The sequence below is a fragment of the Pygoscelis adeliae genome, unplaced genomic scaffold, assembly GCF_000699105.1.
Source record: "Pygoscelis adeliae isolate BGI_AS28 unplaced genomic scaffold, ASM69910v1 Scaffold66, whole genome shotgun sequence".
NCBI lineage: Eukaryota > Metazoa > Chordata > Aves > Sphenisciformes > Spheniscidae > Pygoscelis > Pygoscelis adeliae.
The window spans coordinates 6,243,027-6,261,060 of NW_008825167.1; the positions used below are offsets into that span (position 1 = coordinate 6,243,027).

At 44.1% G+C, this 18,034-nt stretch overlaps 1 protein-coding gene across 1 annotated transcript in view; it reads left to right on the forward strand.

Annotated features, from left to right (window-relative positions):
* The first annotated feature begins 11,673 nt into the window (after positions 1-11,673).
* Positions 11,674-18,034, forward strand: part of LOC103920918 (neuropeptide-like protein C4orf48 homolog) — an 11,838-nt gene continuing 5,477 nt past the window's right edge. The window contains exons 1-2 of the mRNA XM_009328792.1: positions 11,674-11,710; positions 11,888-12,045. Coding sequence (XP_009327067.1) covers positions 11,922-12,045 — 124 coding nt within the window. The 5' untranslated portion in view covers positions 11,674-11,710; positions 11,888-11,921. The remainder of the gene's footprint in view (positions 11,711-11,887; positions 12,046-18,034) is intronic.

The following is an 18,034-nucleotide window of genomic DNA, read 5'->3' on the forward strand; positions in this document are numbered from 1 at the left end:
TTGGAGCAAAGCCTCCTTTAGAGGGTTTCAGCTGATCCTGGCTGTAGCAGAATGGCTTCACAGAGCTTCTTGGCTTTTGCTGTACTTGTGTCGTCCCCATCTTGTGCTAGCTTGACTTTGTTCCTCTGCTTTGCTCTGGACCTGCCTTGGCTCTCCTCTCCAGTGCAACCTCCTTTCCCCCTTCCAGTCTGGCACTGCTCCCTCTCTAGGCCCAGGGATTTCTTGGTGAACCCCTGGCCCCCCGTCCTGATGGCTCTGTGTGTGGTCACTGCAAGTGTGGGCAGTGGGGCTGATACTCCTCAGGTCAGCAGTCCCTTTAGATCCAACTGGCAGCACTGCAGGAGCAATGAGTGGCACTCCAATTTACCATGAAGTGAGTGAACACGGTGCCAAGCAACACTGATATCTCATTCCCTGTCCAGTGAAGACATTGTGGGGAAGGGCCTCTTTTTACCTGGGAAGCCAATATTCCCGTTGCAGAACCTGGAGAAAGTCCCAGAACAGTTTGGTGGTGAAAACTCTGCTCCCAAAGCTGAGTTAATCCATGGACTGTCCAGCAGGATGCTGTAAGCTCACCAGCTTGTTATAGATGTGGACAGGAGCCCAGCCATGGTCAGGTGCTGGTTTTGCCTGGCGTTGAGTAATAGATGTTCTGGCACAACTGGAAACACCTGTAGATCTTGATGAATTTTTCCCTTGGTGTCTGCTTGAACAAAAGAAAATCTGACCATGTGGAAATACTTTCCTTCAGTCATTTTGCCCCACCTCTACCTTCTGATTCACATCACCATAACTGGGGTAGTGAGATACAGGACATAATAGCTGTTGCTATTGAGAAAGCAGCCAGGAGGGGAGTAGATGGGGAAAGGGGAATAACTTTCTCATTCTCTTCCTCAGAATCTGAAAAATTAAAGATTCCTTTCAGTCTGCAGAAGATCCATTAGAACCAGGAATTTCTTAGTGGAAATTGCTGTATGATGCTTTAAAGCCCACCTCACCTATTTTCCTTTAGTTGAATGACTGTTCTGTATTACCTCTTTTTCAAAACCACCAAAATAGCAGGAGAGCAGAAGACAGCTAATATGCCACCAGTTCTAAGGAAGGATTAGCAGGGAGGTCTGGGAATTGCACCCAGCAACCAGAATATCTGTTCCAGGCAAGTGAACAGAAACCTTTGAAGGATTTGAATAAGTAAACTCAGGTTTAATATGACACAGTGACAAGAGTCAAGACCGTTTCTATAGACCAGAAGAATACAGCAGAACCAGATAAACTGCTGACAAAAGCAGCTAGGATAATCTTACAGACTAGGAGTCTTCAGTCTGGACAAGAGACGACTGAAGAAGGAGATGATAGAAGCTTATAAAACCGTGAGTGACCAGAGAATGACTGTTTGCTGTCCCTTCCCAAAGAAGAAGTGGGGTGCATTGAATGAAACCAGCTGGAGGCAGGCTCAGAGCAAATAGGAGGATAGCGTTCTTGACCTACCGCGTGTTTCAGTTATGGAAGTCCTCATTGCAGGATGTTGCTGTTGCTAAAAATTTACAAGGGTTTAAAAAGCAGCTGTTCAGACTCATGCCTGAAAATCCTATTCAAACTGTTAAATATAAAAACACCAACTTCGATTCAGGAGGTCCCTGAACCACAAGTTGTTGCAGGTTAACAGTGTTGTAGGAAGACATTGTAGTTGACCTGGTTTTATATTTTTCCTTACACATTTCTTATTGGTCAGTGCTAGTGATGAGATACTGGCCTCAGAAGGGTCTTTGGTGTGATCTGGTGCAGTTGTTCTTATGTGTAGAAATGAACCTCTTCCCAAATTCATAAAGCAAACCTCCCTGTGTTCCAGAGAGCCACTCCTTTTTATCCCTTAGAAACAAACACTTTTAGAAAGTCTTGAAGTTCTGGGTTTCCCCATTGCCCGAGGACAGGGCACCATTAAGTAGGCCAGTGGCCCTACTTCCGCAGCCCAGGACACTGCAGAGACCACTCCAAAGGGAGGAGTAAAGGCTCCTTTCTGAAGGGAAAGAAATGCTGTTGCAAAACATTTGCCTACTGCCAGGAAGAAGCTATATAATTACTTGGGTATTAACGTCTTCTACATAGTATACAAGCCCAGTCCTGTCTAGCTTTCACTCCTTGCCCTGTGGCCTTTCCTCTGCTTCTGTCTTGGCTTTTTGCTCAAGTCACTGTCCTAACTGCCCTTTGTGCTGACCATTGGATATGCAGATCATCTCTCCTCTGCCATAAAGAAATCTTGCAGCAATGCACTCGTGAGTAGCAAACACTTGCGCCTGTGAAAAATGTCTGAAAGTGATTGTATGTTGCTGTGGTCATGCTGCTGAGCTGGGAAATCTCTTCCAGACTTATGGTCCTATGTCTTTGAGGGCTCTGGCACTGTTTTGCCTCCTGTTCCTCTTCACCTATACATACAGTATTTTCTCTGCCCTCTGAAAGCCTGACATTTTTAACATGAAAAATGAAACCGTTAGTACAAACAGGCTTTCTCTTCCCATCATACTTAAAACTGCTGCTGTGCCTCCTACAAGAAGTGCATTTTTTCTCCTCAAAATCCAAAGGTCCCTGTTAAATCCAAACTGTTGTTTCATATGTATTTAATAGGGCCATCAGAACATGCATACATCCTTCTCACCATACACCTTGTCCTGTTTTATTCCCTGTACTGCATTATGTAGTTGTCTCTTGCTTTGTGACTGCACTGAAAGCTGTCTGGGGCAAAGAAGTTGTCATGTCAATAGCACTGGAAGGTGGCCATCACACCTCCAGGTGTTGTGAACTTATTAAATAAAAACCACAATGTAAAATATGCTGGCCTGTTGCTCTAGTTTCAAGCATAGTATTTGTTTTTATGCATAGGATTATGCAGTTTAATCTCCACGTAGATGTTCCTTAACCTTCTACCTCCAGCTTGCTGTTCTGACTGTAACTTTATAGAGACGAGGAGTGGCAGAGATGGTATTTTCAAGGCCTCTAAGCTCCTAAATTTTAAAAAGTGGCTTAAAACATAAGAAAAAGAGTTCCAGGCATGGATGCCGTGAGAAAGGAAATGCAAATATCTGCATATATTCTATTTCTTACATTGGACTGCCTACACTTTTCTTTCCTGACAGTCAAGGCTGTCATCATTTGATTTCTGCTCTGAACCATGCACTTGCTGAAAACCTACTAACATATCAGTTTGTCTTCATTAGCCTTGAGTGCCTTTTGCTGTTTAAACCAAAGTAAGTGATACTGCACTTTTCTGGTCATTTAGGTGACAAAACTATAGCTTGTTCTCTTTGTCAATAGAGTCTGAAAATGGAACAGGACTGGCAGCTCTCTCATTATTCTTTATATAGCTTCACTCTTCTTTGAGAGTCCAAATCAACCTGAAAGACTGCTGACTGGTGATGCAAGTTAGACCGTTCCATAGGGTAAGCAGGACACAGCTTTCAAGGGAGGCTGGTATTCAAGTTCTTGTTTTGGGGTGGGGGGATTTGAATTTTCTGAGTGTGTGCATTAATAGCTGCACTTAACACTTAATGTTCATGCTCGGGCAAACATAATGGCAGCCTCAGCCCCATGCTACATATAATTGTTAGATGTTTTCTAAGCATTGATGCTATTTTCATTTATTTTTTTAAGATTAGAACTTTTTTTACCCTAATCCTTTATTTTATTCCTAAACTCCATAAAATATTTGGCAATGCAAAAGCCGGTAGGTACCACTGACAGAAATGAAGGAATCACATTACTGGGAAAGTGTAAATACAGCAGATTTTTTTGCTCTGTGAAGTGGCAGTTGTTGCATTACAGCAGTTATGGTCTTGTGTTAATTGCTAGAGAATGTAGAGACAAAACACAGCTTCTATTTAGCTTTAAGTGCAAAGAACGTTTAATGCATGCCAATTTGACATGCATAAGCTTATTTATCTAAAGGGCTCTTCTACAAAATGAGCAGAAAGTGTAGGAGCTTCTCTGTATAACAGAATTGTGTCTAGTCCAAATTAATGGAAAGATCTCCTAGTGTAAACTACATTTTTATGTCAAATCAGACTAATTTTTGAGCAAATCAATGCTCATTTAGGCAAACAATATTGACAAAATTTATCAGCTTGTGTGGCTTCTGCACTGAGCTTGGTGAAACTTGGCATTTTCCTTTGCATAAATCCCAACAGACTTTAAAATTGCTAGTGATATGAGGTTTAATGAGGTGGTATCTATTCAGCTCTCGACCACAACCCAAAAAGATGACCACGGTTTCACTATGAAACTCTTCAGTTTAATATAGGGGCTGGGGAGAGACGCAAACTTTTAGACCAAAATCAAAGTTACCAGCATTTGTGAATGCTTATAGTCAAGGCTTTCATTGGAGGCCATCTTTAGTGCTATAAGTTGACTTTCAAAGCTCTGGGCATTGTGGGTTATTTCTCTTCCCCGGTTAAAGGGCAGAACTTCATCCATGCAGTAGATTTGATACACGTGGTTTCTTGCCTAAGCAGCTCTTGCATTCATCCTGGACTATATCTACACTGTAATAAAGCATCCAGCTTGTGAAAAGTATCTGGTTTCAGCCAACAGCACTGAATATAATTAATGCGCAATTCAATCTTGCATTGAAGTGGGAACTGAACGATGTTTAAATGCCTTTTGACAGCTGGTATATTGCACATTTAAAGTATGGTTTGCTTTATATGCAATGTAAAATCAGACTGTATTTTACCCATGGAAGGTTGAACCGTGTCCTAGAAGTCAATAGCTTTTCTAAAATGAAATGAGATCTCCCCACCTCCCCTTTCTGTATGCACATACAGGCTGTGCAGAGAACTGCCTGTGCCTTTTGTTACTCTGGTTTTGGTAGCCACAGAGTAACATGCCCAAACCCCAGCACTTAAAAAAACAACAAACAGGTTCTTCCTGAACATCAACTACTCTCAGAACACATGAATTCAGAAGGGATTTTTGCACACAATTCTATAGCAAGTAAAAAATGACATGCTTATATCTTCCTAGACAGGGATAAGACTGGCAGTAGCAAGGCAAATAGCTCAGCTTCACTGTCAGTGGCATTCAGACTGAGTGTACACAAACAGTACACAACTCTTGTCTATGCTGTAAATTTACCCCATGTCCAGCACAGTCATCAGTTGCTGGATTTCCAGCAGTCCAATGCAAACCTCAAATATAAACTAGGAAAACTGGTATTTTGCCAGTGGTTCTTACTTTTTCTTGCAACCAAAAGCCTGAACTGACCTTCATTTCACAATAGCTTGACAGCAGCCCCTCCTGTGAAAGCATTCTAGGCTTTACAAGGTGTTTAAAGATACTTGTCACGCTTGGCTTCAGTTGATTTTTGGTGAACTGATCAAGCCTGGATGCTTTCCCACATCTTACACTGTGGTGAAAGAGGCCTCTCGGAGTTGACTAGCTCCTGCATCAAAGGATCTCGGTGCTAAGTTTCTATCATACTCCCTATTTGCAGCCACATCCCTATTTTGCAGTCACATGGATTTTGGCACAGCTGCAGTGTCTCGAAGCCTCATAGTCTGACCAAGGTTCAGCTTGTGGTTGGATTCTTGAAGGGTTTTCCAGGAAGCTCTAAGATGGGGAACTTATCAAGCAATGATGCCAAGAACAAATTTGTCATTTCATGAGGGAGACTTTTTTTCCCCACCAAACCTCTGACTTAGTGTTTAAAGAAGATACTGAGCCATCAAGCAAAGGTGAATCATTATCTCACGGCATGAGGGACAAGATAAGTATAGGGTGCTTTAATTTTCAGTCCTTCTCAGGGCTTGAGATGGCTGTCAGAAAAAAAGACAATACAATTTATTCTGTTTATGTGCTGAAACATCTACGGTGCACCAGCCTCTCACCTCTCAATTCATTTGCAAGACTGTGAAATAATTATTTAAAGGAGGATTAAGAAGCTGTGGGCCCTGGCAGCTGCCCTGCAGCCAAATGTCTCTGAATTCCTTTATCAGCGACCCATCCCTAAATGGGAATGTTCTCTAGCCATCATACTTGCTCAGACCAGAAAAACATTGCCTTTGCCCTGATAACTGAGGAAGGAGAAATAGTTATTCTGGATTTCAGATGCTGCACAAGGGCAATGTGTTTCTCCCAGGGGTGTCTGTGTTTATGCTGGAATTACAACACAGAGAGGTGGGAAGTGACTGCCTGGGAAGCAAAATGATTCTCGTAATCATAAAATCATGAAAAACAGGAAGGGAAAGGTATCCATAAGAAATCACCCAGTCCATCCCTTGTCTTTATGTAGGGCCAACTATCCCAATGCCATTCCCAAATGATGTCTAACTTATACCTACAGGCTTAAATATCCCCCTGTCTTTCACAGGCAATCCATCCCAGTGCCATCCCTATTATTAAGAAGTTTTCCAGGGGCTTTGGTGGTGCCTCCTTCATGCAATTTAAACCTCTGGTTATTTCTGCTGCTGTTGGTGTCTCTGCTGGTTCCTAGTATTGCAGTGACCAAACCAGATGCAGTACTACAGCTCAGACCTTCTGCTGAAGGCAGTCTAAGCTCTTGCACTTTTTTTGTATATCCCAGTATAATTGCGTTTTTTTGGCAATGACAGAATAGTGTAGACTGATTTCAGCTTGTGACTCCATAGCTCCACCGTAGAAGTGCCACTTAACCTGCTGTTTGCCATTCTAAATATGAGCCGTTGATTATTCCTGATGAAGTGTAGCACCTTGTTCTCATCCTTATCAAATTTTATTCTGTTTTTAGACCCTTTTTTTCAACTTGTCTGTATGATTTAGAATTCTAGTCCTCTCCCCCAGCATTGCTTATAACCTCCCAGGTTGATGTTACATCTTAAATAACCACTTCGCTTATTCATTATCCAGCTGACTAATGAAATACTGAATAACCCTTGACCTAAGGGAGTCTCTGCAGACCCCATGTGATATATCTTTCCATGGTGACAGTGACTCACTGCTAACTCTCAGCAGTGACCCAGTCAGTTTTGCTGGCCTCAGAGCAGTTTCCTTCATTTGCTTCTGACAATGCTGTGTGATACGGCATCAGAAATCTTCCTGAAGTTGATTAAATTTGGCTTTTCCCTACCTGCAAGGCCTGTTACCATGTCACAGAAGGAAACTAAGCTGGTTTGACTTGATTCTTGACAAATACCTCTTATTTGCAACTCCACTTCTTGTTTTCCCAATGCTTACAAACTGTCAGTGGGATTTTTGCTTCTAAAACATTCCCAGGGATTGACGGTAAACTGGTTTGTGTGTCATTTTCCAGTTTCTCTTCCCCCTTTTAAAGACAGTCACTGCATTTACTCTTTTCCATGGCTGGTATAACTCACATCTTCCCTGAGCTCTCAGCAATAATTGCTGACGGTGGTTGCTTTAGTTTCTTCTTTACATATCCAGAGGTAGGTCTAGTGACAGCCCTGAGTAAAAGGAGAGCTCTAGGCAGATTGAAACCCAGAAAAGTGACCTGGCACAAACCTACAAGCATATGTAACCAAAACAAATTTCTGCTAAATGTTCTTGCCTAAAACATGTACACTGGTATTAGTTGTGTTAGCCTCCTGCTCACTTGTTCACCTTATTTTGGTTGGTAGAGAAAATAGATGCTAAGCCCTGTATCACTTTCTAGGCATCAACTTGATTAACTTTCCCCTTCTGCTGAACAGAGAACAAACTCTTCATTTGGTTTTTGTCTTCCTTACTCCCCATGTGTTTAAAGAATGCTTTCTTGCTATTCTTCATGTTTCTCACTGTTTGCATCTGGTTTTGCTTCTTGGTCTTTCTGGGGTTGTGCCTGTATTCTCTTGCCACTCTATTATTCAAGTAATAGTAAACAGACACAGATTCTTCTGTCTCTGTGCTTTCTTCTTCTGTTTCAGTTCAACAAAGGGCTTATGGCCATGTTAGCAGGCAATGATTTAGCACTTCATATTAGACTGGGATTAACCACCCTATTTGCCATGTCTACCCATGACTATAATAATGGAGTTCTAAAATTAGAACCTTTGCCTGCACCTTCCTCTTATGCACACACATTTAACTCAGGCCTCTAATGTTAGTGATTTTAACTAGGCATATACATTTTCTTCCTCCACTGCAAAGATATAACTAACTTGCAATACCTGTAACACTTAGGCACCAGTAAGAGATTTTCTGAGGGAGCTACCAGATGTCTATCCTCACTAGTCATCTTCCCAATAAATGTCTGGATGTTTCTGATTATTTTGGAGGAAACTCTTCTTTTGTTAGCAAATGATAATTAGGTATGGATTCTCTGTAGAAAAAGAAAATGAAGTATAAATATTTCCGGCAGCCCTCTGGGATTCACTATGACATTCTTCAGACAGCAAACGGACTCCTGTGAATCTCTTGGAATTTTCTCATCCTTCAAAGTAAATTTAGTACTGGTATCCCTTAGTTGTAGTGGTAGGCAATAGTGAATGTAATAGCAAAGCAAGTCATGCAAGTGCTTTCATGCTTCTCTCTTCTGCAGCTTTGCTGGAGGTGATAGAACAACACAGATTTCTGGAAGTTTTCCATGCAGACTGGCTCCTGTTCCCTGTGAATTGAGAACTGCATCTTGGACCTAGCAGACCTAGGTCTTGCTAGCAGACCTAGTTCTGCTAGCAAGAGGAGTTGGGAACTTTTCTCATGCTTCTTAAAGACCATGGCATTTGATGCAAAAACTGGCCTGACTCTGCAAGTGCTATGTCTGATTGTTTTACACTGGCACCAAACAATTAAAAAAAAAAGGTCATTATTTTAAGCTTAGCAGTGTGCTGTAACACAGAAATAACACCTTCCACCCCATTTGATGGTGGATAGGGAGGGCCCTACTGCAGATCCTCCTCACTGTCTCAAGTGGGAGCAGGCTCAGTGGTGCTGTACTGTCTGGATGGCAGTAGTCCAATTCAGCAAGGACTCCTGCTGTGGTGCCATCACATTGTTAAGTCGGGGTAGTGGGTGGTTGAGCAGTCAGAAACCGACAAAGACTCCATCCTCTCACAGAGAAGCTTTATTGGATGCATATACAACTATGCAAAATGTTGCTGTGACACCTCTCCTATGAGGACAGGCTGAGAGAGTTGGGGTTGTTCAGCCTGGAGAAGAGAAGGCTCCGGGGAGACCTCATTGCAGCCTTTCAATACTTCAAGGGGACTTATAAGAAAGATGGGGACAGACCTTTTAGCAGGGCCTGTTGCGATAGGACAAGGGGTAACGGTTTTAAACTAAAAGAGGGTAGATTCAGACTAGATATAAGGAAGAAATTTTTTACGCTGAGGGTGGTGAAACACTGGCACAGGTTGCCCAGAGAGGTGGTGGATGCCCCATCCCTGGAAACATTTAAGGTCAGGCTGGACGGGGCTCTGAGCAACCTAGTCAGCAAACTGGTCTAGTTGAAGATGTCCCTGCTCATTGCAGGAGGATTGGACTAGATGACCTTTAAAGGTCCCTTCCAACCCAAACCATTCCATGATTCTATGATTCTATGATGTATAGACCCTAATAACAAGATATCACCAAACCATGTGTAAGCATCCTTGGAGTTTGGCATCCTGGGAATGACATATTTCAGGATGCTCAGCTTCTCTTTATTCCAAATTTTCCCAAGTTCTCTGCTCTGATCTCCTTGTATACTTTCTGCAGTTTTTTAAGATGGGTAACACCTCTGCTTACTTCTGTGGTTGCCCTTCCTCCCTGAGATGTCAAATTTCTTTCCTTACCTCATTGTGGGTTGTACTGCTTGTTCTACCTACCTACTGAAAAGACCAAGCAATTATGAAAAAGATTTTACAAAATAGTTACAATTTTAGAAAAGACTATATTGACTATACCTTAAAAAATATTAGAACAAACAGTGCTTTCCACCTTATCAAAGGTTATTGCATCTGCAGGCAATTCCTTTCCGTCCTTTTCTTGAAGCTCATGTATGAAAAGTATAATATGGCCATGGGACCATAATGAGGGTATGCTCAAGAAACACATATGCCACGGTGAATGGAAGTGTAAGGTTTGGATTTTGTGCCAGAATTTCCATTTGGTGTTATTTAAAACTGCAGATCAAGGCTAGACTATGTCACCAGACCTAAATGAGTGTATAGTCAAAGTGTACAACGTTGTTCCATTATATCCTGGATCTTACAGAGCTGTTCCTTTAACAGGCATCTGAGGCCTGTGAAGAGATAAACAATGTTAAACTGGGCCATCTCACACGACCTCACTTCAGGCATCCAACTTCAGAGCTTGGATTAGGAGTCTCAGTTTCTCATAAAGGCAGTGGAGCCATCTTCATGCACACATGTGCCCTGACTCACCTTATGAAGACCCCATTGACTGAGATCTTCATTTGGACCTTCCACGGAAGGGAAGTTGAGTTTCAGTTGCACTTTGGGATAAAAGTTTGCTCAGCGTGTCATTCTTATAGGAATTGCTTCCACTACCCTGGGCTGCCCTCCCTGCAAAGTCCTCTCTTGCATGCACAAGGCAATTCCACTTTGCCAGAAAGTGGTCAAGAGCCTGGAGCCCTTTGAGATGACTTTTAAACTAACCTGGTCCAAAAGCATAAGCATTGAAATGAGGGATGTGAGAGGTAATTCTGAGGAAGCCACAGGAACAAGTAAAATAGAAGCAAAGTACATTGCTGGTGACGGTCCCTAGGGCTGAAGAAAGCCAGGGATAAATTGTGTCTCAGCCCAGGAAGGCTGATGCCTCTTCAGCCTGGCACATTAGTTATTCTGTACAGACCAGGAAGGCTGGAGCCTGCTCTCCAGTGAAAGGAGGTGGAGCGTCCTCCCCTGAGAGAAGGACAAAGCCATGAATTGAACAGATACGTTGCAAGATTGGTCTTTAACCACACTCTGGGGCAAGCAGGTATTGAGACCCTCTCTCTCTCTTTTCCAACAGGTATCACCTCCACTTTCTGAACGCTTGATTTCAGCCAGGTCCTTATGGAGATCTCCTATCCAGCAGGGCTCATACTTGAGCTTTGTCAGGATACAGCTTATTAGCAAAATCCCAGATCAAGAGCTGAGCTTGAAGTGAGCATCCTTAAACTTTTGCGGTGTGTAGGTTTTGGCTGGGCTGTTACCACGATTACCTAGTGTGATGCTGTGCAGGATCCATATTCCTGGTCGGTTCATGTGCCAATGTTGCTGTTGTCCACAAGGCTTCATTTTCAGTGTAGTTAAACGAAGCCGAATGGAGTCTGCCCCAGAGGCCAGGGCTCCATCAGCAGGCCTTGCATCTTTATTTTTCCAAGCAAACTTTTGTGTTTTCATCTCATTTGAACATCCCGGAACAAAATCTCACTTTAAGTGAGTTACAACTAAAGCAAGGGACGGGAGCTGCATATTTCAGCACAGTCCCTTCGGGAATAAAAGCAACAAACATAAAAATTGCTTAAGACCCTCTCATATGGGTGGCAGCAGCCAGTGTTCGCCAAGGAGAGGACATGGCCTTCAAGGAGCAGAGACAGAGGAGGAGTACAGCAGCGACCATCCACCACATTGTGGTCCCTTTAAATCTTCTTCTCCACTTGGCAGCTCCAATTTTTCAGTGTTGCTATAGCAAATCTCCATGGCAATGACCCTAATCAGGGAAGGGGGGATGCAGGGGGGACGCATGCTCAGAGTGGCTGCTGGAGCCTCGCCTGCTCGCTACAGCAGCTCCAAGGGTCTGGCACACAGGCGAAGAGAAAGATCAGGTACTTGGCAAACTGGTCCTTGGGGTGCATCGCAAGCCCGTGGCGTGTCACTGCAGTGATGTGTGCGTGTGGGTTTGCGTGTACATGTGGGTCTGTGCTTATCACATCTCATCCACTCCTTTGTGGGGAGCATGCTGGGAGCTTACTGCTGATTTTCACTATTTCTCCTCGTTTCAGGCAGGGAAGAAAGCTTGAATTATTGATAAGAGTAATGGCGTTGCTGTCTGTCTGGAGCGTGATGCGTGTGGCGATCCCGTTCATCTCAGTGGTTGGCCTGCTAAGTGTGAGGCTTGTGGGGGCCGGCCAGGACTCTGGGAGTGTCATTCCTGCAGAAAGTATGTACCTACCGTGCGCACTCATGCCCTCCCGCTGCACCGCGTCCTGCTTTCTTTCCTCCACTTAACCCACAGCAGCCACACAGACCTTAAGCTCCAGGGGGAATGTTGCATTGCCTGATTAGTGAGGGAGAAACGATGAATTTGTAACATGTCAGCAAAGCACATGAAAACAGCACTTATAAAAACAGAAGGCAAGGAAAAGATTAATAAAGGAAAAAATACTAAGCTAATACTATAATTTTAATTGGAGCTTGTTTAAAAGCTCTTTGGTTGTAGGTCTTTTAGATCTGCTTCTTGAGAGTTTTGTTTCCAGATTTGCCACAATACATATGAAGTCCTTGCTAGTCTGGATATTCTTAGGAGGAAATTTGTGTTTATTTCTGCTAGGGCATTACATTTTGCTTATTTTACTTTTATAGTTGAAACAATAGCTCAAGTTCAACTTTCTTGTAATTACTATAGATTGACACAGGGGAAGTTGACCCAAACAGTGTATTTGTAAAACATATATAGATTTCTGAAATCCTACTGCTATTCTGCAAACCTAAAAAATAAATAAATATGACAGACTGGCACACTGTGGAGCTGGGAGCTCTTGAATTTGGATCACAGCTCTATATTAGCTTCCTCTGTCATTTTGAGCAAGTTTCTAGTTAAACTTTCTCAGCTCCAAAATGAGGCAATAGTTCAAAGATATTAGGGGATGGAGTCAATGTTCTCAGGGTGTTTTGGTGACAGCGAGTGGGAAGTAGCTACTCATTAGAAACTTAAAATATCCTGTGGGGGGAAAAAAAAGGAAAGTAATTGCATACAAACCAATCTCTAGTTCTTAACCATGCTTACTTTGTATCACAGCTATCTTTTTACATGACTACCAAAATATTTAATACAAGACCTGATTTAGTCACTGCATTTTATTCTCCTATAAGTCCTTTACTAGTTTTCAAATACACCTCTGTGTATTTGTCTCTACAGGACTTAAATGCTGAATTCCCTTCTTTTTCCATTCTTTTCTTGTTTTATTAGTGCTAAGTTTTGGTCTGTTCTAAAACAGACCTCATCTCTATTTTGTGTGTCTGTTTTCTAGGCATTAATTAACTTTAATAAGTTTTGTGGCACGTAGTCCATTTTGTGTCCTCAAGGAGAAAATCATGTTTGAAAAATAAATTATATGTGCCCTTTGTGTGTCTATGTTAGCAGAGGCAAGTCAACACATTTTTGGGAAAAAGTATATGGTGATTTCTTGTTCTGCTCATGTAGTGGAAACTCCCATTTTATCTGTAGGACAAAACACTTGGCCAGGGTCTCTGGCGCCAATCTCAAGGAGTTATCTCATGGTTTTGATATCCTGTGGCCAGGCTACTAGGTCCCCTGAAGAGCCCTTGAGAAAGATTCCTTGTCTTGTCTTACTCCTGCATGTGAGAGTGAGGAATGAAGGGCAGGTCAGAGTGTTTCTGTGGCCAGTATTTCTGCAGAGACATGCCGCTCTGTCCTGAATAATGGAGGCTGGTAGCATTGCTACGAACGCATAACGGTATTTATGTCTGAGGCCAGGCCAGGAGGAAGACTCTCAGCTGATCATGAATTGTAAATTGTTTTGTGCTGCTGCAGGGACAGAGTTTTAAAGCAACAAGGAACTTGGGATGCTCCTAATCAGCCACTTGTTCAGAGTGCTGCATAGCTGCTAAGTGCTCCAGGTACTTTCCTTTTCCCTTCAGGGCTCTTCCTGATAGTTAAGCTGTGGAACTCCTCCCTTAGGACACTGTGGAAGCTAAAAGTTTGCATGGGATTGCAGAACTGATTGGGTAAATTCAAGGAAAAAAAATCTTAGAAAGGGCTGTTACATACAGCAGCAGTTCTTCTGGCTCAGGAGCTGCCTCAGCATATTCCTGAGGCCTGGCAGGGTCGTTGGGGACACATCCCTCCATACTTGCCCTGTTCTTGTGCTCTTTCATGGGCATGCATTGTTGGCTGTGAAGGTCACATCTACAACCAGCGCCCATGGATGTTCCCTGGCATGGGGATATGACTGTACTAGTAACCTGCTAGGATGGTCCCTGGCACAATTTTGTCTGTGACAGGAGGCCATTTGCCTATCTGGAAGACAGAGTTTACTGTTCCAGAGATGAGCTGTCCCATGCCAGCTGCTCTCAAAGCCTGGGAATGCTCCTAGACACATTTAGTGTACTACAAGAGATGTAGCTCGTGACAGACAGGACACTGGGCCAGCAGACCTTTGATGTGATCTAGTACAGACATTCCTGGATCTTTTCCTGCTTGATGTCAGCTATTTCTCATCAAGGAGTTGATCTTCCTGGGCACTGGCCCATTCTGGAGGCAGTGCTACTGCAGCACATGTGCACAACTTCCTTATTGCTGGCACTTAAGTCCAAACTGTCAGCCCAGGTAAAATGGTGGCTGTGTGATCCTGCATGACCCAGGGAGAAAAAGGGGGCTCCAGTACACATTCTTGACAGGGATAGATGATGTACATGGACCATACTAAGTGTCTTTCTGTAGGGCAGACCAGTGTAGTGCTCGATGCTTTTCTCTGTTCCCAGGCATGCGGCATGGGACTGGGAATACGCCTCTAGCAGAAACAATCCCTCACAGACCGCACAGCACTACAGCCTCTCTCTCCTACTGGGTGGGAGATATGTGTCCCTCCTGCAATACCATGAGCAGGAGAGGAACAGCAATGCTCTCGTGCAAGCGTGGGAGGTGCCGGAGTCACAGGAGAGAAGCTTGAGAGTGAGTCAGGGTTCTTCTTAGCGTTGCAGAGAGATCCTGCCCTGTGTGTGGCACCGGTATCTGGCTTGGGGTATCATCACCTGCTCTCCACTTGGCATACTTTCTGCCAGTCAGAGAGCCAGGCCCAGCTTTTTATGAATAATGCTAATTAGCAGTGATTATTCATGTCCTTATACTTTATACACAGCACTTTGCATATGCAAAAGACTGTTCAAATATGAAGTAGTGTTACTAATGTTTGCAGATTATTTTCTTTAAAGTTCAGGGCAATCCACTAAAAAAAATTGAGTAATTATTTCCCCAACCTCCCATTGCATTTATAGCCCAGATCACCCACTATGAAAACTGAAATGTGGAATTTGAAGAACAGAAGCTGGTCAGTCTGTTTTCATTAGCCAAGGTGCATGAAATACAAAGAGTAAACGCCATGTGCATGTGAGGGAAAGTAAATTAGACTTCCACAGTGCTTTCAGTTCCAGTTTTTCACCAAGAAGAAGCCAAGAAGCATATTTTAAGCTCTCCTCCCCCACTTCTCCCCAAATACACAAAGACACATACAGTCTTCATGCTGACAGGACCCATTTAAAGAATTATAGCTGACTCTTGATAATTCTCATTATGTTAATCCACAAACCTGTTAAGTCTCCCTATGAATGATAGTCTGTTCCCAGCTGTCAGCAAGGAATTAATAGCACTTTTCTCTACTTTGCTATGATGTGACTTAAAGTTTGGTTTCACGATTGCTTTAAGCTGATGTAAGCCTATGCTGCCTCTGCCCTTCTCCTCCCCATAACCTGCCTTCCTGTCCTTGCCCTATTTCTTGTTCTGGCCACAGAACTTGGGCATTCAGGATCTGATCTGGAGAAAAAAAATGAGTGATCCAGCTGACCAAGCAACTGCATGGTCACTCCTGCTGTGAGCGAGGGAAGGTGTGAGAACACATAGCCAAGGACAGAAAGCAGGGTGGGATTGCTCCTATTGGCAACAGCACGTATTTAGATTTGCTTAAAACCCTTGTGCAAACAGACCCTTAGACATCATTACTTTGGGGAAATGTCCATGGACATCCTACTGAAAATATTGTGAGCATGAAGAGACAATGAGTCCAGCTTCTAGATAGGCCAGCTTACCAGCCCAGCTCTTCAGTCTGGAAAGGAGACACCGAGGCAGGGAATGATGGAGAGCAGCAAAGTCGTAAGTGGGACAAAGATGGTGAATATTTAATAACTATCTCTTCCAGTGCAAAAATTAGAGGCAGGAAATGAAACCAGCAGATGTTAACTTCAGAGCAGACAAGAATGGTATTTTGTTCGCACAGTGAATAGCTGAGCTGTGGAACTCGTTGCCACAGGATGCTGTAGATGCCAAAAGTTTACATGGATTCAGGAAGCAACGGGGCAAATTAATGTGAGAAAAATTCATGGAGGGCTTATCAGATGTAGAAACATGAGCCAGACTCAGGATATCCTCCAGCCTCTTAGTAGGCTAGAAGAACATTGCTATAGGCTTATTCTTATATCTTCCTTAAGTATCTGCTATTGACTACTGTGAGAGTCTGGCTAGTATAATAGATTTAAAGCCTGGCTAGAGTCAGGACTTGGGCAGCTCTGCTGGTAAAAATCTGACTGTAGCTATAGGTTTTCCAGGTAGTTGGATATCGCCCCTATTTTATTTGCGGAACTGCCTTCAAGTTACTCTGTGCTAGTGCAAGCTGATCAGCATTGCCCTAGTTCAGTCCCCAAAGTGCTGAACAGAGGCGTGCTCTGCAGGGCTGCATGGGTGGAAGAGTTTATAGCCAGCCACCTCCCCAGCTGCTCATCACCTCCTCCCAGGTACAGCTGTCCTCTCGTCTGCCAGTGGTGCTGCTTCAGTGAGTCCTCTCTGCGCTGCTGGAAGTCAAAATGATGTGTCCCATCCTGGGATATAGCTGACTGGAGGAATCCCACACGAGCTCTCCCACTGCCAGCGCTGCAGGGCTGCTACCTCCCAGCAGGCAGGGGTGCTAACCCAGTGACAGCTGTGCCTGGAGAAGGACCCTCCACCAAGGAGGACAGCCCAGGAAACCATATTAGAGAGTGAATATCCCATTATGTGGTGGAACTGGCTGCATCTGCATTGTGGCTTTGAAGAGCAGTGCCCTGTTAGAAGCTTCGCATTTGCTGATCCTGCACGGGCAGGTGTCCTCTGTGTGACCACTATTTTCCTGCAGAAGCTGCTTTGATGCCAGGGCAGCTGCTTTCACAGGGGTGGCAGAACTGAAATAATCACTTGGCATGGTTGTGCCGTTCCACTAGTATCTCCCTGTCCACATAGGAGCACTTGGCTGCCATAAATACCAGTGAATGATTCCACACAGCCATGGCCTTCATGAGGGCCTGGGAAGACTTTCTGGGTGGCAGGCAGTGATTGACTATGGAATTCATGGTTCTTCTCAAAGATGCTTTCTCCACACTGCCAGAGCAGGAGACATTCATTTATGACCTGAAGTTTGTTTTTTCTCCATCAAGTTCTGATTTTGAGAACACTTTAGTGACAAGCACTTCAGGGTATGCAGCACTTCATCAAGGTGGAGCCAGGGCAGGGTGTTTTCTGAGAATACCACAGCAAGGGGAGGGAGCAGGCCATGGCACCAAGTGATTTGCTGACAGCAGACTGAGGATGCAGGTTCTTTCTAAGGGCTCTGCTCCATGATCTGAAGTGAAAACAATTAAATTACTGAAATACTGAAAACAAGAGGGGGTTGAGCATCCTTAAAATGTGCTCAAAACCATCCTGTTGCTACTCCTCTCAGGCCTGAAGAGAATCTTTGTGAGTGATGCTGTTCTTATAGAGGTGGGGACTTCGCATCTCCCCACATCCCTAGAATTAAGTCCCTGGCTTGATCCCTGGGTCTCCCTGAGATGTCAGCTGCGTGGAGGGGAGATGGAGGATGATGGGTGGGAGAGAAACACGTCCTGAACAGGTCAAAGCCCCTAAGAGGCTCGCTGGGGACCGAGAAGCACTCCGGCTGCTCCCTTCCATCAGGCCCAACCCAGAAGTGCGTGTTGGCAGCAGGGTGCCAGATATGGGGTGCTGCAGTGCTGCATGGCAGCTCTCTGGCTCCAGGCAGCTTCCCAGCTATCTCAGCAGCAGCTCTGCACCCTCCTTGCTTTGTCAGAGCAGCACAAGTGGCTGCCAGTGGACAAGGATTTCAGCACCGCCCCCCCCCCCCCCCCCCCAGTGGCCTCGCTCCACA